At 41.9% G+C, this 22,356-nt stretch overlaps 1 protein-coding gene across 7 annotated transcripts in view; it reads left to right on the top strand.

Annotated features, from left to right (window-relative positions):
• Positions 1-22,356, top strand: part of LOC135538866 (kinesin-like protein KIFC3) — a 76,715-nt gene that overhangs the window by 34,532 nt on the left and 19,827 nt on the right. For 4 of the 7 annotated variants that reach the window (XM_064964750.1, XM_064964752.1, XM_064964748.1 and 1 more), the window contains one exon: positions 21,046-21,166. In XM_064964750.1, coding sequence (XP_064820822.1) covers positions 21,085-21,166 — 82 coding nt within the window. In that variant the 5' untranslated portion in view covers positions 21,046-21,084. The other 3 variants (XM_064964751.1, XM_064964754.1, XM_064964755.1) reach the window with 3 other exon arrangements.

Genomic DNA, 22,356 nt, shown 5'->3' with positions numbered 1-22,356 from the left:
TAATGGTGGCTTTGGAGCAGTTGCTTTTTCCTTGCTGAGCGGCCTTTCAGGTTATACTTATGTAGAACTCTACTTACTGTGGATATAGATACTTTTGCACCTGTTTCCTGCAGCATCTTCACAAGATCCTTTTGCTGCTGTTCTGGGATTGATTTGCACTTTTCGCACCAAAGTACGTTCATCTCTAGGAGACAGAACGCGTCTCCTTCCTGAGCGGTATGGCGGCTGCGTGGTCCCATGGTGTTTATACTTGCGTACTATTGTTTGTACAGATGAACGTGGTACCTTCAGGCATTTGGAAATTGCTCCCAAGGATAAACCAGACTTGTGGAGGTCTACAATTTTTTTATCTGAGGTCTTGGCTGATTTCTTTTGATTTTCCCATGATGTCAAGTAAAGATGCACTGAGTTTGAAGGTAGGACTTGAAATACATCCACAGGTACTCCTCCAATTGACTCAAATGATGTCTTAGTCTGTCAGAAGCTTCTAAAACCATGACATAATTTTCAGGAAGTTTCCAAGCAGTTTAAAGGCAAAGTCAACATAGTGCGTGTAAACTTCTGACCCACTGGAATTGTGATACAGTGAAATAATCTGTAAACAATTGTCTGTAAACAATTGTTGGCAAAATGACTTGTCATTCTCAAAGTAGATGTCCTAACCGACTTGCCAAAACTATAGTTTGTTAACAAGAACTTTGGAGTGGTTGAAAAATGCGTTTTAATGACTCCAACCTAAGTGCATGTAAACTTCCGACTTCAACTGTATACACACACACCAGCCTTTTTCTCAGTTTCCCTCAGTATGAGTAGTCACACAGACCTGGCCAGGACTCCATTACCCAGCAGCCTCTAGTGAGTGGGGAGGGACTCTGGCTTGAGTGCTAGTGAATTGTCAGTGATGCAGCTCTCACACGGTGTGATTTACAGCACTACTTGTTTGGGTAAATATACATTTGAGCGGTGGCAGCCATAGGAGACCATATGTTATTTGTGTGTGCATATTGCAGTGTACAATTATGTATACTGTATGGTTTAGGAACAAGTGTATGGCATGTTACGAGAGCCATTTGCCTTTTTAAGTAATAAATGATGTATGGAGACAGTGTTTCATAAATTCATATTTGCACACACACAGTACTCTGTTACATATTGCAAGCAGGGGGAAGAGAACTGAGAAGAGCCACAATTCATTTGTCGCTAAAATATTTATTCCTCCACTGCAGAGCGAGCGATTTAATAAAAAATAATTATATATATATATAAATAATTAATTAAAGGGAGGGGACTGGAGGGGGAAGAATGAGGGAGGCTCCAATTCTGCTGTTACTAAGGAACAGCGAGAGTGTGTGCGTTAGAGAAGGGGGGCTGGCTAGTGACTGAGACGTGGGGGTATGTTGATTGGTGAGTGTGTGTGTTTCCGCCGCGTAAAGATGGTCTCTACAGCGTTGCAGGGATGATCAGGACACAGAGACTGCAGGGAGGGAGGTGAGTATCCTACCGATTTTAAGGAAAAGGAATGGGGAGGTTGAGACATGGAGAAAGAGGGGGGGGGGAGAGAGAGGAGGGGGACATGTTGAGTGAGGTATGAGAGGTAGCCACTCTGGTTAGATGGAGAGAAATAAAAAGCGATAGAATAACTGCAGGAGAAGGAAAGAAAGGGCAGTTATAGTGTTTCTCTGTTGTTGACTGATTGTCCCTGTATGGTAGGATTCTCTCCTCTTCCCACTGTCTTTGTTAAGGGTTTACCCATATCTAGTATTCCCAGTCTATATGATGTCGTGCTGATGAATTAATCTCAACCGTATTCTGATGCATTGGGTTTTATTCAGATTCATGTCTGTGGTGTGTGTTGGCAGTAAAAACAGCCCTGAACCTCCCAGAGCTGTGTGATTTTGAGCAGACAGTTTCTGACACTTGACGCATGGTGGCTGAGCTGAGCTACCACTGAATGATTTGACCCAGTTTAGTGGGAGGAGGGGGATGAGCGCAGAAGAGAGAGGGGGGAATTGAACCCTGTAAGTGAGGGTTCTGTGATGTGCTCTTTATAACAGGAAGCAGATTCCTTCTGTCAGAGTCCTGCCATCGCCCTGTCTGCCACGCTGTGTCTATCCTATCTCCTTGTCCACCAACAGCATTTTAGCTACAGACTGTTATGTGCTAGCTATCTAGTTTGTTTTATAAATGTGCAATGAACATAAAAAATACTCATTTTATATAAGGAATTGGCAACTCGTTCTCAATCTAAGAAATGGGCATCTTCTTATCCAGGTAGGCCACTTGATTTCAACATCTAAACAAAGTGAACAGGCTATGTTGTTCAAACAGTTGGAGACGGACAGGAGGGTGTATTCATAGCAGTTCAACTGCTCTACCTTGTTAGCAAGCAAATAGATTCGCTGGCTACTCACAAGCATGCGGGCTTGTGCTTGAGAGTTATTGGGTGGAATTTCCTTTAACATACAGTAGGTCTCAAACTATCTATTGGTATGCATTTCACTAGTCCATTGTTGATATAGTCCCAAAATGTTTGGCATGTCAGCAATCATGTTTTCAAGACTACAGCCAATACGATGCAGTTTCTTGAAAACTTGATTGCTGACATGCAAAACATTTTGAGACTATATCAACAATGGACTAATGAAATAAATACCAGAAGATAGTTTTTGGGTGGGGTTTTCCTTAAATTTTCTATAGTGCCTGCTATAAGAAGTTGGTCATTATTAGCAGGTTAGTGTTTTTTTTGTGAATATTGGAGGCAGCTCTTGCAGAGTGGTCACGAGCTGGCACTGCCACAAAGTCATAAAATCAGATTTCTAACCTAACCTTAACCCCAACCACACTGCTAACCCTAATGCCTAACGCTAACCTGCAGCTAAAGGGATACTTTTGGAATTTGGCAATGAAGCCCTTTATTTACTTCCCCAGAGTCAGATGAACCAGTGGAGGACATTTTTATGCTGTACCTCTAAGTGCAATTTGAAGGAAGTTGCCAGCTAGTGTTAGCTCATTTGCTAGCTAGTGTTAACGCAATGACTGTACGTCTATGGGTAACTGCTAGGATGCTAGTAAATACCGTAGACTTCTAGTCATTGCTTAATCTAGTTAGTAATGGCTTGCAAAATTACCTCCAACTTCCTTCATACTGGATGCAGAGACATACAAATGGTATCCATGAGTTATTCTGACTCGTAGGAAGTAGATAAAGGGCTTCATTGCCAAAATCCCAAAGTATGCCTTTAAGATTATAAAGCACATTTTTGTTTTCAGGAATCTTTTACAATATAGCCAGTTTTGACACTGCAGTTGGCCTATCAAATGGGAAATCACTCAGTTCTGCCTCCAGGACAAGACTCATAACAATAAAAGTCAACCTGCTCATCATTAGTGCATTGTGCATGGTTCTGGTTAAATTTAACAAAAAGGTCATTTTCATAGACTTGAAAGCCGGATCAGTGATTATTGCCAAAAAGCAGGTTAAACTATTTTGATAAATAATTTAATTATTACTTATGATTGTGGAAGGCTTATATTTAGCCAAGGTATAATTTTACAAACCCTGATTAGATTATTCCTGACTGTTTGAAATGCAGCGTATTGACTTTGTCACTCAAATCTATGTATGTGTGTATATAAGTTCTAATCTGTGTGATATGTATGTGTGTGTTGAATCAATGTTTCGGGCTACAGAGACCAAAGCTATGTGCGTCCTTCTGCTACAACAACAGGGAGCGGACTATAGAATGAAAGACACCAGGCACAGTAAACATTGAATGAAATGCAGTCAAAATATAGCAATTAAATAAAAACCGTTCATGACTAAAAAAATCGGAAAAGAGAAAGTCGACCAGCAAGCACCTTTTCTCAGTCTCATCGTGTGACGAGGACTTTCAGTGTAACACAGCTACAGATCCTTGCCCTGTCTGAGCAGGCTCTACCTGGGAACCATAAAGCCGGTTATTGGAACATTACTGACCAAGGGGTAAGGATTTGAATTATGAAGTTTGAGTTTTAATAACATCAAAACACTTTTTTTTTTTATTTTACTCACTGTCTTCTAAGGGGGACTTTAACAGACGAATGTATGAGGACTGAGGTATAGTACTCCCAGGCTTTGTATCACTAACAAAGAGCTCTTTAATTTACCCGCCTATAACAAATATGATTTAAAACAGACAGGGCTGTAGGGACTAGGAAGTCTCTGACAGGACAGTTCCAACAGACAAAGACACACATGCACAAGCTTCCTGTGGTCAGGCAGTCTGTCACTGTCTAGCTCCTACTGTACAGTCAGATGGACTGAAGCCCCCCTTGAAGAAGGGCTTGTTGATATGGCCTAAAAATCATCAATTGAAAATAAATGTATGGCCAATTCACTATATACAGTGCCTTGCGAAAAGTATTCGCCCCCCTTGAACTTTGCAACCTTTTGCCACATTTCAGGCTGCAAACATAAAGATATAAAACTGTATTTTTTTGTGAAGAATCAACAAGTGGGACACAATCATGAAGTGGAACGACATTTATTGGATATTTCAAACTTTTTTAACAAATCAAAAACTGAAAAATTGGGCGTGCAAAATTATTCAGCCCCTTTACTTTCAGTGCAGCAAACTCTCTCCAGAAGTTCAGTGAGGATCTCTGAATGATCCAATGTTGACCTAAAAGACTAATGATGATGATTACACACAGGTGGATTGTATTTAAGTCTCCGTATAAATGCACCTGCACTGTGATAGTCTCAGAGGTCCGTTAAAAGCGCAGAGAGCATCATGAAGAACAAGGAACACACCAGGCAGGTCCGAGATACTGTTGTGAATAAGTTTAAAGCCGGATTTAGATACAAAAAGATTTCCCAAGCTTTAAACATCCCAAGGAGCACTGTGCAAGCGATAATATTGAAATGGAAGGAGTATCAGACCACTGCAAATATACCAAGACCTGGCCGTCCCTCTAAACTTTCAGCTCATACAAGGAGAAGACTGATCAGAGATGCAGCCAAGAGGCCCATGATCACTTTGGATGAACTGCAGAGATGTACAGCTGAGGTGGGAGACTCTGTCCATAGGACAACAATCAGTCGTATATTGCACAAATCTGGCCTTTATGGAAGAGTGGCAAGAAGAAAGCCATTTCTTCAAGATATCCATAAAAAGTGTTGTTTAAAGTTTGCCACAAGCCACCTGGGAGACACACCAAATATGTGGAAGAAGGTGCTCTGGTCAGATGAAACCAAAATTGAACTTTTTGGCAACAATGCAAAACTTTGTTTGGCGTAAAAGCAACACAGCTCTTCACCCTGACCACACCATCCCCACTGTCAAACATGGTGGTGGCAGCATCATGGTTTGGGCCTGCTTTTCTTCAGCAGGGACATGGAAGATGGTTAAAATTGATGGGAAGATGGATGGAGCCAAATACAGGACCATTCTGGAAGAAAACCTGATGGAGTCTGCAAAAGACCTGAGACTGGGACGGAGATTTGTCTTCCAACAAGACAATGATCCAAAACATAAAGCAAAATCTACAATGGAATGGTTCAAAAATAAACATATCCAGGTGTTAGAATGGCCAAGTCAAAGTCCAGACCTTAATCCAATCGAGAATCTGTGGAAAGAACTGAAAACTGCTGTTCACAAATGCTCTCCATCCAACCTCACTGAGCTCAAGCTGTTTTGCAAGGAGGAATGGGAAAAAATTTCAGTCTCTCGATGTGCAAAACTGATAGAGACATACCCCAAGCGACTTACAGCTGTAATCGCAGCAAAAGTTGGCGCTACAAAGTATTAACTTAAGGGGGCTGAATAATTTTGCACGCCCAATTTTTCAGTTTTTGATTTGTTAAAAAAGTTTGAAATATCCAATAAATGTCGTTCCACATCATGATTGTGTCCCACTTGTTGTTGATTCTTCACAAAATAATACAGTTTTATATCTTTATGTTTGAAGCCTGAAATGTGGCAAAAGGTTGCAAAGTTCAAGGGGGCCGAATACTTTTCGCAAGGCACTGTATATGTGTATATATACAGTGGGGCAAAAAAAGTATTTAGTCAGCCACCAATTGTGCAAGTTCTCCCACTTAAAAAGATGAGGCCTGTAATTTTCATAATAGGTACACTTCAACTATGACAGACAAAATGAGAAAAAAATCCAGAAAATCACATTGTAGGATTTTTTATGAATTTATTTGCAAATTATGGTGGAAAATAAGTATTTGGTCACCTACAAACAAGCAAGATTTCTGGCTCTCACAGACCTGCAACTTATTCTTTAAGAGGCTCCTCTGTCCTCCACACGTTACCTGTATTAATGGCAACAGTTTGAACTTGTTATCAGTATAAAAGACACCTGTCCACAACCTCAACCAGTCTCACTCCAAAATTCACTATGGCCAAGACAAAGAGCTGTCAAAGGACACCAGAAACAAAATTGTAGACCTGCACCAGGCTGGGAAGACTGAATCTGCAATAGGTAAGCGGCTTGGTTTGAAGAAATCAACTGTGGGAGCAATTATTAGAAAATGGAAGACATACAAGACCACTGATAATCTCCCTCGATCTGGGGCTCCACGCAAGATCTCACCCCGTGGGGTCAAAATGATCACAAGAACGGTGAGCAAAAATCTCATAACCACACTGGGGGACTTAGTGAATGACCTGCAGAGAGCTGGGACCAAAGTAACAAAAGCCTACCATCAGTAACACACTATGCTGCCAGGGACTCAAATCCTGCAGTGCCAGACGTGTCCCCCTGCTTAAGCCAGTACATGTCCAGGCCCGTCTGAAGTTTGCTAGAGAGCATTTGGATGATCCAGAAGAAGTTTGGGAGAATGTCATATGGTCAGATGAAACCAAAATATAACTTTTTTGTAAAAACTCAACTCGTCGTGTTTGGAGGACAAAGAATGCCGAGTTGCATCCAAAGAACACCCTACCTACTGTGAAGCATGGGGGTGGAAATATCATGCTTTTGGCTGTTTTTCTGCAAAGGGACCAGGACGACTGATCCGTGTAAAGGAAAGAATGAATGTGGCCATGTATCGTGAGATTTTGAGTGAAAACCTCCTTCCATCAGCAAGGGCATTGAAGATGAAACGTGGCTGGGTCTTTCAGCATGACAATGATCCCAAACACACCGCCCGGGCAACAAAGGAGTGGCTTCGTAAGAAGCATTTCAAGGTCCTGGAGTGGCCTAGCCAGTCTCCAGATCTCAACCCCATAGAAAATCTTTGGAGGGAGTTGAAAGTCTGTGTTGCCCAGCAACAGCCCCAAAACATGTCAGCAGTTCCTGCAAGAGGAAGGCATTGATGCTATGGACTGGCCCGCCCATTCCCCAGACCTGAATCCAATTGAGCACATCTGGGACATCATGTCTCGCTCCATCCACCAACGCCACGTTGCACCACAGACTGTCCAGGAGTTGGCAGATGCTTTAGTCCAGGTCTGTGAGGAGATCCCTCAGGAGACCATCCGCCACCTCATCAGTAGCATGCCCAGGCGTTGTAGGGAGGCCACACGCACTACTGAGCCTCATTTGGACTTGTTTTAAGGAAATTACATCAAAGTTGGATCAGCCTGTAGTATGGTTTTCCACTTTAATTTTGAGTGACTCCAAATCCAGACCTCCATGAGTTGATAAATTTCATTTCAATTGATAATTTTTGTTGTCAGCACATTCAACTATGTAAAGAAAAAAGTATTTAATAAGAATATTTCATTCATTCAGATCTAGGATGTTATTTTAGTGTTCCCTTAATTTTTTTGAGCAGTATAGATATTTGTGTGTGTGTGTACTTATATGTATACGTATACGTGTGCATTTATTTTCAGCGAGCTTAACGTGTCAATATTTGTACCAATATAAGATTCAACAACTGAGACATAAACTGAACAAGTTGCACAGACATGTGTCTAACAGAAATGTGTCTCTGAACAATTAGAGGTTGACCGATTATGATTTTTCAATACCGATACCAATTATTGGAGGACCAAAAAAAGCCGATGCCAATTAATCGTCCGATTTTTATATATATATTAATAATAAAAAATACAAAAATTGTAATAATGACAATTTCAACAATACTGAATGAACACTTTTTTTTAACTTGATATAATAAATATAGCCTCAAATAAATAATGAAACATGTTCAATTTGGTTTAAATAATGCAAAAAAACTAAGTGTTGGAGAAGAAAGTGCAATATGTGCCATGTTAAAAAGTAAATGGATAAGTTCCTTGCTCAGAGCATGAGAATATATGAAAGATGGTGGTTCCTTTTAACATGAGTATTCAATATTCCCAGGTAAGAAGTTTTAGGTTGAGGTTATTATAGAAATTATTGGACTATTTCTCTCTCTATACCATTTGTATTTCATATACCTTTTGACTATTGGATGTTCTTATAGGCACTTAGTATTGCCAGTGTAACAGTATAGCTTCCGTCCCTCTCCTCGACCCTAGGAACACATCGACAACAGCCACCCTCGAAGCATCGTTACCCATCGCTCCACAAAAGCCGGAGTCCTTTCAGATCAAGGGGAACAACTACTCCAAGTCTCAGAGCGAGTGATGTTTGAAACGCTTGTACCCCACTAACTAGCTAGCCATTTCACATTGGTTACACCAGATTAATCTCGGGAGTTGCTTCAAGTAAACAGCTCAATGCTTGAAGCACAGCGAAGAGCTGCTGGCAAATGCACGAAAGTGCTGTTTGTATGAATGCTTACGAGCCTGCTGCTGCCTACCATTTGCTCAGTCAGACAGCTCTATCAAATATCAAATCATAGACTTATTTATAACATAACACACAGAAATATGAGCCTTTTGGTCATTTAATATGGTCAAATCTGGAAACTATCATTTCGAAAACAAAACGTTTATTCTTTCAGTGAAATACGTAACCGTTCCGTATTTTATCTAACGGATGGCATCCCTAAGTCTACATATTGTTGTTACATTGTACAACCTTCAATGTTAAGTCATACTTATGTACAATTCTGCCAAATTAATTACGGTCTTTGTTAGGAATAAGTAGACTTAACACAGTTTGCAACGAGCCAGGCGGCCCAAACTGCTGCATATACCCTGACTGCTTGCACGGAATGCAAGAGAAGTGACATAATTTCCTAGTTATAAGAAATTCATGTTAGCAAGCAATATTAACTAAATATGCATGTTTAAAAATATATACTTATGTATTGATTTTAAAGAAAGGCATTGATGTTTATGCGTAGGTACACATTGGTGCAACGACAGTGCTTTTTTTCATGAATGCGCTTGTTAAATCATCACCCGTTTAGCGAAGTAGGCTGTGATTCGATGAGAAATGAACAGGCACCGCATCGAATATATGCAACGCACGACACGCTAGATAAACTAGTAATATCATCAACCATGTGTAGTTAACTAGTGATTATGTTAAGATTAATTGTTTTTTATAATATAAGTTTAATGCTAGCTAGCAACTTACCTTTGACTTCTTGCTGCCCTCGCGTAACAGGTAGTCTGCCTGCCACACAGGCTCCTCGTGGAGTGCAATGTAAGGCAGGTGGTTAGACGTTGGACAAGTAACCCGAAGGTTGCAAAAACGAATCCCCGAGCTGACAAGGTAAACATCTGTCGTTCTGCCCCTGAACAAGGCAGTTAACCCACCGTTCCTAGGCCGTCATTGAACGTAAGAATGTGTTCTTAACTGACTTGCCTAGTTAAATTAAGGTAAAAAAAAATATAAATACATCGGCCACAATCGGTGTCCAAAAATACCGATTACTGATTGTTATGAAAACGTGAAATCGGCCATTCCGATTAATCGGTCGACCTCTAGTCGAAATCAAAAGTAACAGTCAGTATCCGGTGTGGCCACCAGCTGCATTAAGTACTGCAGTGCATCTCCTCATGGACTGCACCAGATTGCCATTTCTTGCTGTGAGCTGTTAGCCCACTCTTCCACCAAGGCACCTGCAAGTTCCCGGACATTTCTGGGGGGAATGGCCCTACCCCTCACCTTCCGATCCAACAGGTCCCAGACGTGCTCAATGGGATTGATGGGATTGATCAATGTGATTGATCAATGGGTTCTTTGCTGGCCATGGCTGAACACTGACATTCCTGTCTTGCAGGAAATCAAGTGCAGAATGGCTGGTGGCATTGTCATGTCGGAGGGTCATGTCAGGATGAGCCTGCAGGAAGGGTACCACATGAGGGAGGAGGATGTCTTCCCTGTAACGCACAGCGTTGAGATTGTCTTCAATGACAACAAGCTCAGTCTGATGATGCTGTGACACACCGCCCCAGACCATGATGGACCCTCCACCTCCTAATTGATCCTGCTCCAGAATACAAGCCTTGGTGTAACGCTCATTCCTTCAACGATTTAAAGTGAATCCGACATCAACCCTGGTGATACGAAACCGCAACTCGTCAGTGAAGAGCACTTTTTGCCAGTCCTGTCTGGTCCAGCGATAGTGGGTTTGTGCCCATAGGCGAGATTGTTGCCGGTGATGGCTGGTGAGGACCTGCCTTACAACAGACCGACAAGCCCTCAGTCCACCCTCTCTCAGCCTATTGCAGACAGTCTGAGCACTGATGGAGGGATTGTGCGTTCCTGGTGTAACTCGGGCAGTTGTTGCCATCCTGTACCTGTCCCTCAGGTGTGATATTCGGATGTACCGATCCTGTGCAGGTGTTGTTACACGTGGTCTGCCACTGCGAGGACGATCAGCTGTCCGTCCTGTCTCCCTGTAGCGCTGTCTTAGGCGTCTCACAGTATGGACATTGCATTTTATTTTCCTGGCCACATCTGCGTCCTCATGCCTCCTTGCAGCATGCCTAAGGCACGTTCACGCAGATGAGCAGGGACCCTGGGCATCTTTCTTTTGGTGTTTTTCAGAGTCCGTTGAAAGGTCTCTTTTTAGTGTCCTAAGTTTTCATAACTGTGACCTTAATTGCCTACTGTCTGTAAGCTGTAAGTGTCTTAATGACCGCTCCACAGGTGCATGTTAATTAATTGATTATGGTTAATTTAACAAGCATGGGAAACTGTGTTTAAACCCTTTATGTGAAGTTAATTAATAAAAATCCAAATATCTTTGAAATACAGGGTCCTAAAAAAGGAACGTTTATTTGATGAAGTCGGAAGTTTACATACACTTAAGTTGGAGTCATTAACTCGTTTTTAAACCACTCCACGTTACTTGTTAACAAGCTATAGTTTTGGCAAGTCGGTTAGGACATCTACTTTGTGCATAACACAAGTGATTTTTCCAACAGTTGTTTACAGACAGATTATTTCTCTTATTTCACTGTATCACAATTCCACTGGGTCAGAAGTTTACATGCACTAAGTTGACTGTGCCTTTTAACAGCTTGGAAAATTCCAGAAAATCACGTCATGGCTTTAGAAGCTTCTGATAGGCTAATTGACGTCATTTGAGTCAATTTGGAGGTGTACCTGTGGATGTATTTCAAGGCCGACCTTCAAACTCAGTGTCTCTTTGCTTGACATCATGGGAAAATCAAAAGAAATCAGCAAAGACCTCAGAAAAAAAATTGTAGACCTCCACAAGTCTGGTTCATCCTTGGGAGCAATTTCCAAATGCCTTGAAGGCACTGTTCATCTGTACAAACAATAGTACACAAGTATAAACACCATGGGACCACACAGCTGTCATACCACTCAGGAAGGAGAAGCGTTCTGTCTCCTAGAGATCTAGAGATGAACGTACTTTGGTGCGAAAAGTGCAAATCAATCCCAGAACAACAGCAAAGGACCTTGTGAAGATGCTGGAGGAAACAGGTGCAAAAGTATCTATATCCACATCCTCTGGTCTGATGGAACAAAAATAGAACTGTTTGGCCATAATGACCATTGTTGTGTTTGGAGGAAAAGGGGGTAGGCTTGCAAGCCGAAGAACACTATCCCAACCATAAAGCACGGGGGTGGCAGCATGTTGTTGGGGTGCTTTGCTGCAGGAGGGACTGGTGCACTTCACAAAATAGATGTTGAAGCAACATCTCAAGACAACAGTCATAAAGTTGAAGCTTGGTCGCAAATGGGTCTTCCAAATGGACAATGACCCCAAGCTTACTTCCCAAGTTGTGGCAAAATGGATTGAGAACAAAGTGAAGGTATTGGAGTGGCCATTTCAAAGACCTGACCTCAATCATTCAGAAAATGTGTGGACAGAACTGAAAAAGCGTATGCAAACAAGGATGCCGACAAACCTGACTCAGTTACACCAGCTCTGTCGGGCGAATTTTGGCCCATTCCTTCTAACTGGGAATTTTGTGGGAAGCTTGTGGAAGGCTACCCAAAACATTTGACCCAAGTTTAAATATTGTAAACGCAATGCTACCACATACTAATTGAGTGTATGTAAACTTCTGACCCACTGGGAATGTGATGAAAGAAATAAAAGCTTAAATAAATCATTCTCTCTACTATTAATCTGACATTTTGACATTCTTAAAATAAAGTGGTTGATCCTAACTGACCTAAATCAGGGCATTTTTACGAGGATTAAATGTCAGGAATTGTGGAAAAAGTTTAAATGTATTTGGCTAAGGTGTATGTGAACTTCCGACTTCAACTGTATATACAGAGAAACTAGCGGACACACAGGTGTTCTCAGGGTAGTCACTGTTCCTCAGGGAATTATAGATGAAACACACTACACCCTGGCTCAGGTACCCCGGCTTCATGAGCTACGAGAGCACAACGGTAAAACATGAACCCAGCATCTCCAGGGCATTATTCTAGCGTTATCATAACACTATCAAGTTCCTGGTGTAGTTTGTGTGTGTGTGTGTGTGTGTGTGTGTTTACATAAATACATCCTATTTTATATTTACACTATTTTATATATAGCTGAGTCTTAACAGGGACAACTGGAACTGGGCTAATGAGATGCACATACTGTGGAGAGGAAGAGCGTAGGGAGGGATACTCAGAGGATACACTCAAATGGAAGGAGAGCGATAAGAGGAATGAAAATACTTGAGGGAGGGATATACAAACAGTAAGAGAGAGAGAGGCAGGGGGATGGGGGGAGTCACATCTTATCCTCTCTGCTTTATGTTAAGCCCTTCCTCTGTGCTGTCATCAACTATTAGAATGCTCTGCTTTGGCAGGGTGAAGCTAAACACTAGTTAAAGTAGGAGGGAGAGTACTGGGTGTGGGGTGGGGGGTGCAACATTAGCTCCTCACAGCTAACCAGCCCCTCCTGTCATCCCCCTATTCCACAACAGTAGTCTCCCACACAAGCACATTGATATTACCCACTGTACTAGAGCTAAATAGTTTTTTGCAATATTCCTGGTGCATATAGGGGACAGGTGATACTATAGAAGGCAGAGTGCCGACAGGAGTGTGTAACCTTATCCTACACACCATGCCTTGTGCTCAAAGAACCATGGAGAGCGTGGTAACCTAGAAACCTGTCAGGTGTGTGTATGTTTCCGTGAGGACAATACCTTGGATGCAGTAAATAACCAGATAAGCTGAATGACTTTACTCTTTTTTTCTTCTTTCTTTTTTTTTCTCCTTTGTGCTCAACACCCTCTATGGGGCTGGCAGAGAACTGCATTTACCACAAAGGCATCCACAACTTTAAACTGTATCGCCTCATGTATCACAAGCTTAGTGTAAAAGTTGCCTTTAACTACAGATCTACACAAACATGACCTTGCCTCTACCAACTCCTTTTCTACTACCTAGGAAAAGCCACAGGGGGTGCCTGATCTCATTGGAACATTGTAATAATGAACGCTTTTAATTTTTCTGGCACAACCGTCTTGGGCTCTAACATTCCCGACACTTTGCTCTGAGCTGTGAATTCAGAGTGTAGAAAGAGAGGAAATTAGGTGATAGAGGGAGGGAAGGAAGCAGAGATCAAAAGGCCACCCACCTTTCTCCTGCAGTCAAAGATTGAGAAACAGCAGGTTCGGGGAGACAAGTGAGGACAAAATCCCTAAACTAAACACACCAGTCTCCCCAGAGAGTATGATGACATCAGTTTTGGATTCCCGCCTAATACTAAAAGCTAGGATTTGAAGATGGGTCCTTGTTGATAAATCTGATCCGAGATCTGTGGTTAGAGACACCTTGATCCTTCTCCTCAGAGGAAGATGAGGTGTTTATGAAGGAGGCCATCTGTTGTGGGGGTTTAAAGGATTATGGGTAAATATGTGGTGAAGGTAGAGGTTGCCTCTTACCACTGGTCCAGGGTCAGGTATTATTTAATCAGCCTAATGGTTAGGGTTAGGTTGGGGTGTTAAATAACCTGATCTTAGATCTGTGATTAATGGCAACGTCCATTCTGCGTTTCCTGTGTATTTGTGGGCGGGACCTAACCCTGTACATACCGCTAGTAAACTATGGCCTGTCGCTACGGATACCGACGTCTTGTCTATGGATGCCAAGCGTGTGGTCAGGTTGTAGAGTGAGGATGTTATGATGGACGCCAGGCCTGGGGAAGGGACTGCAAGTGTGTTCAAGTTGAATTATTTCATTTGGAGTTATTTGAAATACATAGGCGTGTGTAAGAGTGGTCACATGGTAGAGTGTGTGTTGTTCAGGCTGTAGGAGGGTGGCTGCCATAAGTCTGGCTAAGGGGCAGGCAGGATGATTGGCTGGATGGGATCTCTGATCAACAAACGCTGGCTGGACCGAGATCGAGACAAAGACCACTACTCCACACAGGACCGGATTCCCTCCGGAGTCGCACACAGGGTACGGTTTCATTCAGGGACACAGGATTGGTTCTTAGATTATGTATAGACTGACGGTGAAGTCTGATATACACACTCTATGGGAGGGTAGATGGAGGCCCAGAGTATGGTCCAGTTAATTTGGTGCATCTCCATAGTCTGACCTGAAGACAGACTCAATCACAGGTGACAGCAACTCCATACATTAGGCATTTGCTTTTAGCTGTCCAGTTTCATCACATCAGTGTATATGACGGAAATAAGATGAGGAGAGGAAAGGAAGACCCATTTTACTTGAGATCCATCCATGGGCTCTGGATCCCGGATAGACCCTGTATGGACCGAATAGTACTGTAGCTATTGTAGCACTTTGTTGAAGAGCTCTGAGGACCTTTTTACAGTAAACCACTGTTCTGGATATTCTGCTGTAGGAAACAGTACAACATACAGAACATTGATGAAAACATACACACTTGCTGAATACAGTTCCTTGTGTTCTATGTGGCCAGTACTTTGGGGAACTTCCTGCTGTGAGAGATTAGCCTAGCTAATACAGCAGCAATGGACTGGACCTGCTGACCCACCATGTCTCTGACAGAACGGTCAACTCTGGGTCACGGTCAGTACAACCACATATACACACAAGGGTTGAACCAGACTGACCACACGATCAGTGGTCACATTCACACGTTCACTCACACAATCATGGGACTCACCAAACACACAGGTGTGAGTTTTGACGTTTCTGCCCGGTTCTTTGTGCAGGCATTGCTATATTTGCACACTGGGTGCATTCACATGTTTTGTATCCCACTCTGTAATGTGTAGCTATTGAATAGAGTTGAGTAATGAATTGATGTGGCGTGTGTGTGGTGCAGAGTTTTATGTATACCGTAGTTGAATAGTATTGTATTGCTGTGTGTGTGGTGATGTAGTACAACATGGAAGTGTATGTGTCTGTCTTGACTCTTACTCTTCCACTGATTCTGTTAATATCAGAGCAGTCTGTGTAGGGCTGTGAACTGTAAACTGGTCATCACTGTCGGTATAATCTGATTGGTCAGTATTGACCAGTTTGAGGTCAGTCCTGTGTAGTCTGATTGGCTTGACCCTCGTGCCCTGGCTCAGACCAGGGATCAGGACCAGGGAGAGTCTGGAAAGCAGTGGGATGACTGAATAGGATGAAGTTCCATTTGGGACGGGTGGTGATGGAGCCACCAGAATGGCCTGACAAAGGTTAAATAAAAAATATACAGGCATTTTGAGACCAATATCCCGATGTCATTACCACATACAGTACATACTTGAATACTTTTTTTTTTCAATGATTCATTGTTCCTACAACTACTGAAAATGTAACATGAGTTTCCCAAAACACCACACAGAGAGAACGGTCTCTACGTGCGTTGTTGGAGCATGTGTCGGTACTGAAAGGATCAGTGGCGGATTTAGGTATAGGTGACATGGGCGGCATCTTGTAGGGGGCAGCACGGGGCGCCAGCACAACCCCCCCTCCCCCCCCCCAAAAAAAAAAAACATCTGAATGGTGACATTTGCATGATCGGTTTTCTATCGCTCATTTGCACGTCACGTCAATGATATTTCACTGTGGGTCAATTAACCTTGTCGGAGTGGGCGTCCTGATTCTAGTTTGTTAGCTGGAAAGGTCTCCCACTCAGAAGTACGAGTTGGGGAGAGGGGCAGGGGTAGGTTGATCTCAGGTCTCCCCACTGGAAGCCCGAGGTAAGGGGAGCGGGTGAATCTATCAAATAGTGCACCTCTAACTTTGTACAGTTCTAATGCAATTAGCTGTGCAATTTAGTTTGTGTTTCTTGTTTGAAGTGCAAAAGTGTAATAATCAGGTTCTTGTTTATAAGTGTTATTTTATTTGTGCGATTTACTGTTTTTTGTTAGCAATAGGGTAATAGTGTAATAATTGAATTCTCTTTTTTTATTTTGTATTTATATATTACAATTTGTTTCTATTTTTCTTTTGTCACTTATTTTTGCATATATTTTTATATTTAGTGCAGAATGGTGCTTTTATTGTTTGGTGGGGGGTGCTGAAGGTGGGGTTCGCCCAGGGAGCCATACAAGCTGGAACCGCCACTGGATAGAATCGAAAGAAAGGGAGCGCTGCTCTCGGATCAGCTTTCTCCATTCAAATCTTACCTTTAACATTATAATTACTTCACAATACTGACAACGGATCAGCTACTAGAGAGATATCACCACCTACGACTGCAAATATTGGTGCGGCTTATTCTAATGCTTAGCCTATAAAAATGCACAAAATCACCAATTTGGCACATCATTGAGTGCACATGTTACACTACTAGTGATGAAATGGATTGAGACGCATTACAGACAGTAGCCTTCAAGTAGCAAAATAGAATTAAATCAATTGAACATTAAATGTATTTCAATATGACTGAAATAAGCCTATAGCCTGCAGTTTTTTGTTTTTTTTTATGCTGTAATTTCGATTTTTCATTTGAAGCATATTTTTATGCATCACTTGTTTTGTATCAATTGCAACAACATTGGAAACTTTATTTGTAGTCAACTTTTGTCTCACGTTATCGGTCGTCACAAAGACGGATAAACCATGTGATTCTATGGTTAGCGGAGATCATTAGTGTACAAAGTAAAGCGGGAGGGCAAAACGCATCTTAACGACGCTCTTAGCTTTTCTACGAGTGGTCTGCCTGAGGCAGGCGTTTAGATTACGATTATTTTCAAGTGCAACATTAATAACAATGGTTTTGGGAAACAGCTCAGATTTAACGATGCTCCTACGAAGATTCTAACGATGAATTTAGCCAACCAGGACCAAGTTTTCCAAGCATCATAAGGCTAAGTTCATCGTTACAGCCATCATAGGAGCATCGTTAAATTTGTGGTTTTTCTCAAAACAATTGTTTCTAAAGTTTATTTACCGACTGCCTCAGACCACCCGTAGAACAGATAAAATGTTGTTGGATGCTTTTTTTTGCCCTTCGGTGTCACTTTGGGATGCTGGCCCATGTGATGCCGATGCTTCCCACTTCCAAGTTTGCTGGATGACCTTTGGGTGGTGAATCGTTCTTGATACACATGGGAAACTTGAATGTGGGGGAAAAACCTAGCAGCGTTTGCAGTTCTTGACACACTCAAACTGGTGCGCCTGGCTAGTTAAATAAAGGTTACATTTATATAATTAAATGTAAAGAGCTTTCCACACTTGGATTGTACAACATTTTCCCATGTTTCTTTCAATTATTTAAACTGTCAAATTGGTTGTTGATAATTGCTCTACAACCACTTGAAGGTCTTGCCATAGATTTTCAGCTAGATTTAAGTCAGAACTGCAACTTGGCCACTTGGGAACATTCACTGCCATCTTGGTAAGCAACTCCACTGTAGATTTGGCCTTCTGTTATAGGTTATTGTCCTGCTGAAAGGGGAATTCATCTTGTTGTCTGGTAGAAAGCTGACTGAACCAGGTTTTCCTCTAGGATTTTGCCTTTGCTTAGCTCCATTCCATTTATTTTTTATCCTGGAAAAACTCCATAGTCCTTAACGGTTACAGGCATACCATAACATGATGCAGCCACCACTATGCTTCTAAATATGGAGAGTAATACTCTGTAATGTGTTGTATGCTTGGGGCAAATTTCAATAACGCTATGTATTCAGGACAAAAAGTGAATTGCTTTGCCACATTTTTTGCAGTTTTACTTTAGTGCCTTGTTGTAAACTTGATGCATGTTCTGTACTTTACTATTTATATTTTTTGACAACGTTTACTTCACTACATTCCTAAAGAAAGTAATGTACATTTTACTCCATTTTCCCTGACACCCAAAATAACTTGTTACATTTTGAATTTTGAATTGGACCAAATTTTGAATTGGTCCAATTCTCTGGTCATCACTTCTGATCTGGCAGACTCACAAAACACAAATGCTTCATTTGTAAATTATGTCTGAGTGTTAGTGTGTTCCTGGCTTTCCTTTTTTTTAAATAGAAAAGTGTGCCGTCTAGTTTTCTTTAATGTAAGGAATTTGAATACTTAAGTATAGTTTAGCAATTACTTTTACTTTTGATCCTTAAGCATATTTAAAACCAAATACTTTTACTGAAGTAGTATTTTACTGGGTGACTTTCACTTTTACTTGCCATTTTCTATTATCTTTACTTTTACTCAAGTATGACAATTGGGTACTTTTTCCACCACTGAATGTTGTTGATCCGTCCTCAGTTTTCGATCACAGCCATTAAACTCTCATTTTTAAAGTCACCATTGGCCTCATGGTGAAATCCCTGAGTGGTTTCCTTCCTCTCCGGCAACAGATTGGGAAGGACGCCTGTGTTTTTGTAGTGACTGGGTGAATTGATACACCATAGAAAGTGTAATAACTTCACCATGCTCAAAGAGATATTCAATGAGTGTGGTTATATGCACACAATAATTAGATTGTCAGATTATATAATAGTGTAAATAAAACGTGTACATGATTCCCCAGAACGATTTCCCTAATAATCCTGTTTACATTGACACATCAGAAATCAGGCTTCCTGATGGCAGAAAATCGGCAATCAAAATTAAATTTCTACCACATCGAACATGTTCATTTTGGGAAGCATATTTGATTCGGAGTTCGGACCTACAAATTTTACATGTGAAAACTACTTTTAAAACGCATACATTCAGTTGTTCTGAAGAGACTTCAGTCACACTGAAGAGGGAGGCTCACTTGGCAGATCAAATACACTGCTGGAAAGCCAATTAAGGTGTTTACATGTCCTAATAATTCGGAAGATTGCTCGGGTATTTTAATCGCTGTATGCTTACTTCGATTTTGACCTGACGTCAATTTAAGATCAGCAGAGTAAGTTGTTTATATGAATATTGCATAATCTGCCTACTGCCATGCAGTTTAATATCGAATTATTAGTGTGTATGTAAACTTACTCAATGTCTGCTTTTAAGATTTTTACTCCTCTACCAATCGATTCCCTTCTTTGCAAGGCATTGGAAAACCTCCCTGGTCTTCGTGGTTGAATCTTTTTGAAATTCACTGCTCAACTGAGGGACCTTGCATGTGTGGGGTACAGAGATCAGGTAGTCATTCAAAAGTATTGCACACAGTGAGTTTGACTTGTTAAGAAAATCTTTACTAATTTGTAAAAAATATCTAAAAACATAATTATACTTTGACTTTATGAAGTTGTGTGTGTGTGTGTGTGTGTGTAGGCTAGTGACAAAACAGTACGTTTTAATCCATTTTAAATTCCGCTGTAACACAAAATGTTGAGGGGTCAAGGGGTGTGAATAATTTCTGAAGGCACTGTAGGTGATCTCTCTAGGAGCTGTTCCCAATTCCCAATGTTAAGGTAAGATTTGAATGGAGAAAGCTGATCTGAGAGCAGTGCTACATTTTTTTTTCTTCTCAATCCTATCAATATCGACAAACTTTGTGAAAGTTCTCCCTACGTGGTGTTTTGGGAAACGCATGTGAGCTGTTTGTCCGTTTTATAGGAATGATACATCGTTAAAACAGACTACACGATGAAAAAACAGCTTAAGTTCCATCGCTATCAGGAAACTGGTCCCTGGTCAGTAATTCATGTGGCTATAGTAAACCGGTAACTGGTTACCAGGGATGTATTCACTAGGAACCAAGCTGAAGCAAACAAAATGACATGGGGAGGGACCTACCTGAAATTGGCTAATAGTTGCAGAATGTTTTTTCTGTTTGGAGTAAATGGTGTCTGACTAATGAATACAAGCCAGTATTGGCTGTGAATGTGGTTATCACTCATGCAGGAATGTTGTCCATCTCTTTCTCATTTCTCCTGTTTCACCATGAACTCTGAAGGCTGTTCCCACCGCCCGCTGTGTAAACAGATGCACACACAAATGCTCTCTTTCTCCTATCTCCAATCACTCTCAAATACCGTACTGTCTGTCTTTTTTTTTCTCTTTCAGACACTTTACTGCTGAACTTTCAATGAGCTTTATTGGCATGACAAGTTATCTTATATTGCCAAGGAAGAACCTATTAAATCAATAATGGCAATGAAATTATAACAGGGAATATTGACCACAAGCTATCGCCCTTGTCTCTCTCTCACGCTGTGTATGTAATCCCATGTAAGACGCTTGCAACACCGGGGTTGTGGGTTCGATTCCCACCGGGGATCAGAATGAAAAATGTCTGCACTCACTAGTGTAAGTCGCTTTGGATAAGAGCGTCTGCTAAGTGACAAAAATAGAAAGATATATTTACATCTCACGCTGTCTCTTTCTCTCTCTCGCTCTTTTCTCTCTCTATCTCATTCTGTCTCTCTCTAGCCGGTCCAGAGACCCAGTGCTCTGCTCAGCCCTGCGGTCATGTTCGGAACAAGAAAGACCTGGGACCTTGGCCACGCCCCCTGTCTGCAGGAGCTCTGGAAGAAAGACGTCTCATTGGATGGTAAGTGGATTCTGTAGGCCCACCCCATTGGGCAGCAAGGAAGTCCCTCTGTGACACTGGGGTGGGACTAAACCAGTGTGGCTGCATTTTTGGGATGACAAAGAGAGGGAGGGAGGGAATGGGAGAGGTGTGTGCTGCCTGTCTGACAGGACTCTTACTAAGAGGAGAGGAGTGTGTGACAGATTCCCATGAGCTGTGCCTCAGTGAAACTGGGAGGAACAGGAAATACTGGAGAAGAGAAGGAATTCTTGTATCTGACTGGAGAGGGGAAAGGAGGAGTGTATGTCAGCTATCTGAGAAAGCGGTGAGGAGTGAGTGTGTGTGCCAGGCTTCTCTCTCTTTCTCTACCTCTCTCAGCTGAAGGAGTGCGTCTAGCAGGTACAGATCTTAAAGCTGATCCCCTTACAGCCACAGTTCAGGGGCCAGGAGTGCAAACACTGGACCTATTGTATGTGTCCATGTGTGTGTCCAGCGGTCTGTGGGTGTGCGTTTCTCTGCGTTAATGCTCTTGCAGGACTGCTCAAGGTGACGATGGAGCCGCAGAACTGTGACTGTGCTAGTGCAGAAAAGAAAGCAAGAGTGACTGAGAAAGAAAGAGGCAGAGAGAAAGGGACAATGTTGCTAGCGGAGGGCAGAAGGTAGAGAATGAGAGGATGGTAGTGTTAACGTGTACCGTTGTATAATACTTATGGTGTGTGTGTGTGAGATTGTGTGTATGTATCGTACGTTTGTCTGTACGTGTGACTCCGATGTTGGGACGTAATCTGCTGTGTCATCAGTTACTGAATGCATGCTGTTTTTTCCCCCAGCCTTACAGAGGTACGAGTAAACCTGTGTATTAAACTGATTTGCGCAGCGTGTACTCACAATGTATTTGTGGACTGTGTGGGGGATACTTTAAGCACTACTTCGCTGAATAACTGTATTTTTCTTGGTGTGTGTTTGCCTTAGTCTGTGATCCATTGTATGTATAAGGCGCTTTGTTCAGTTAAATTGCTCTTACGTGTATATTAGGAAATAAACGTTTGTGTGTGTGTGTGTCAATACAGGTTCATATTGTAGGGTTGATTGTGTGTAGAATAGACCAGTGCGTTAGTACAGTGATTGTCCTCAGGTTGATAAGACTGGGCCCCCATACGCACACACACACACACACACACTCACACACATACACACAGGTGAACAGGCCT

This window comes from Oncorhynchus masou, unplaced genomic scaffold, assembly GCF_036934945.1.
Source record: "Oncorhynchus masou masou isolate Uvic2021 unplaced genomic scaffold, UVic_Omas_1.1 unplaced_scaffold_14___fragment_4___debris, whole genome shotgun sequence".
NCBI lineage: Eukaryota > Metazoa > Chordata > Actinopteri > Salmoniformes > Salmonidae > Oncorhynchus > Oncorhynchus masou.
This window is presented reverse-complemented; position numbering and strand designations above follow the sequence as displayed.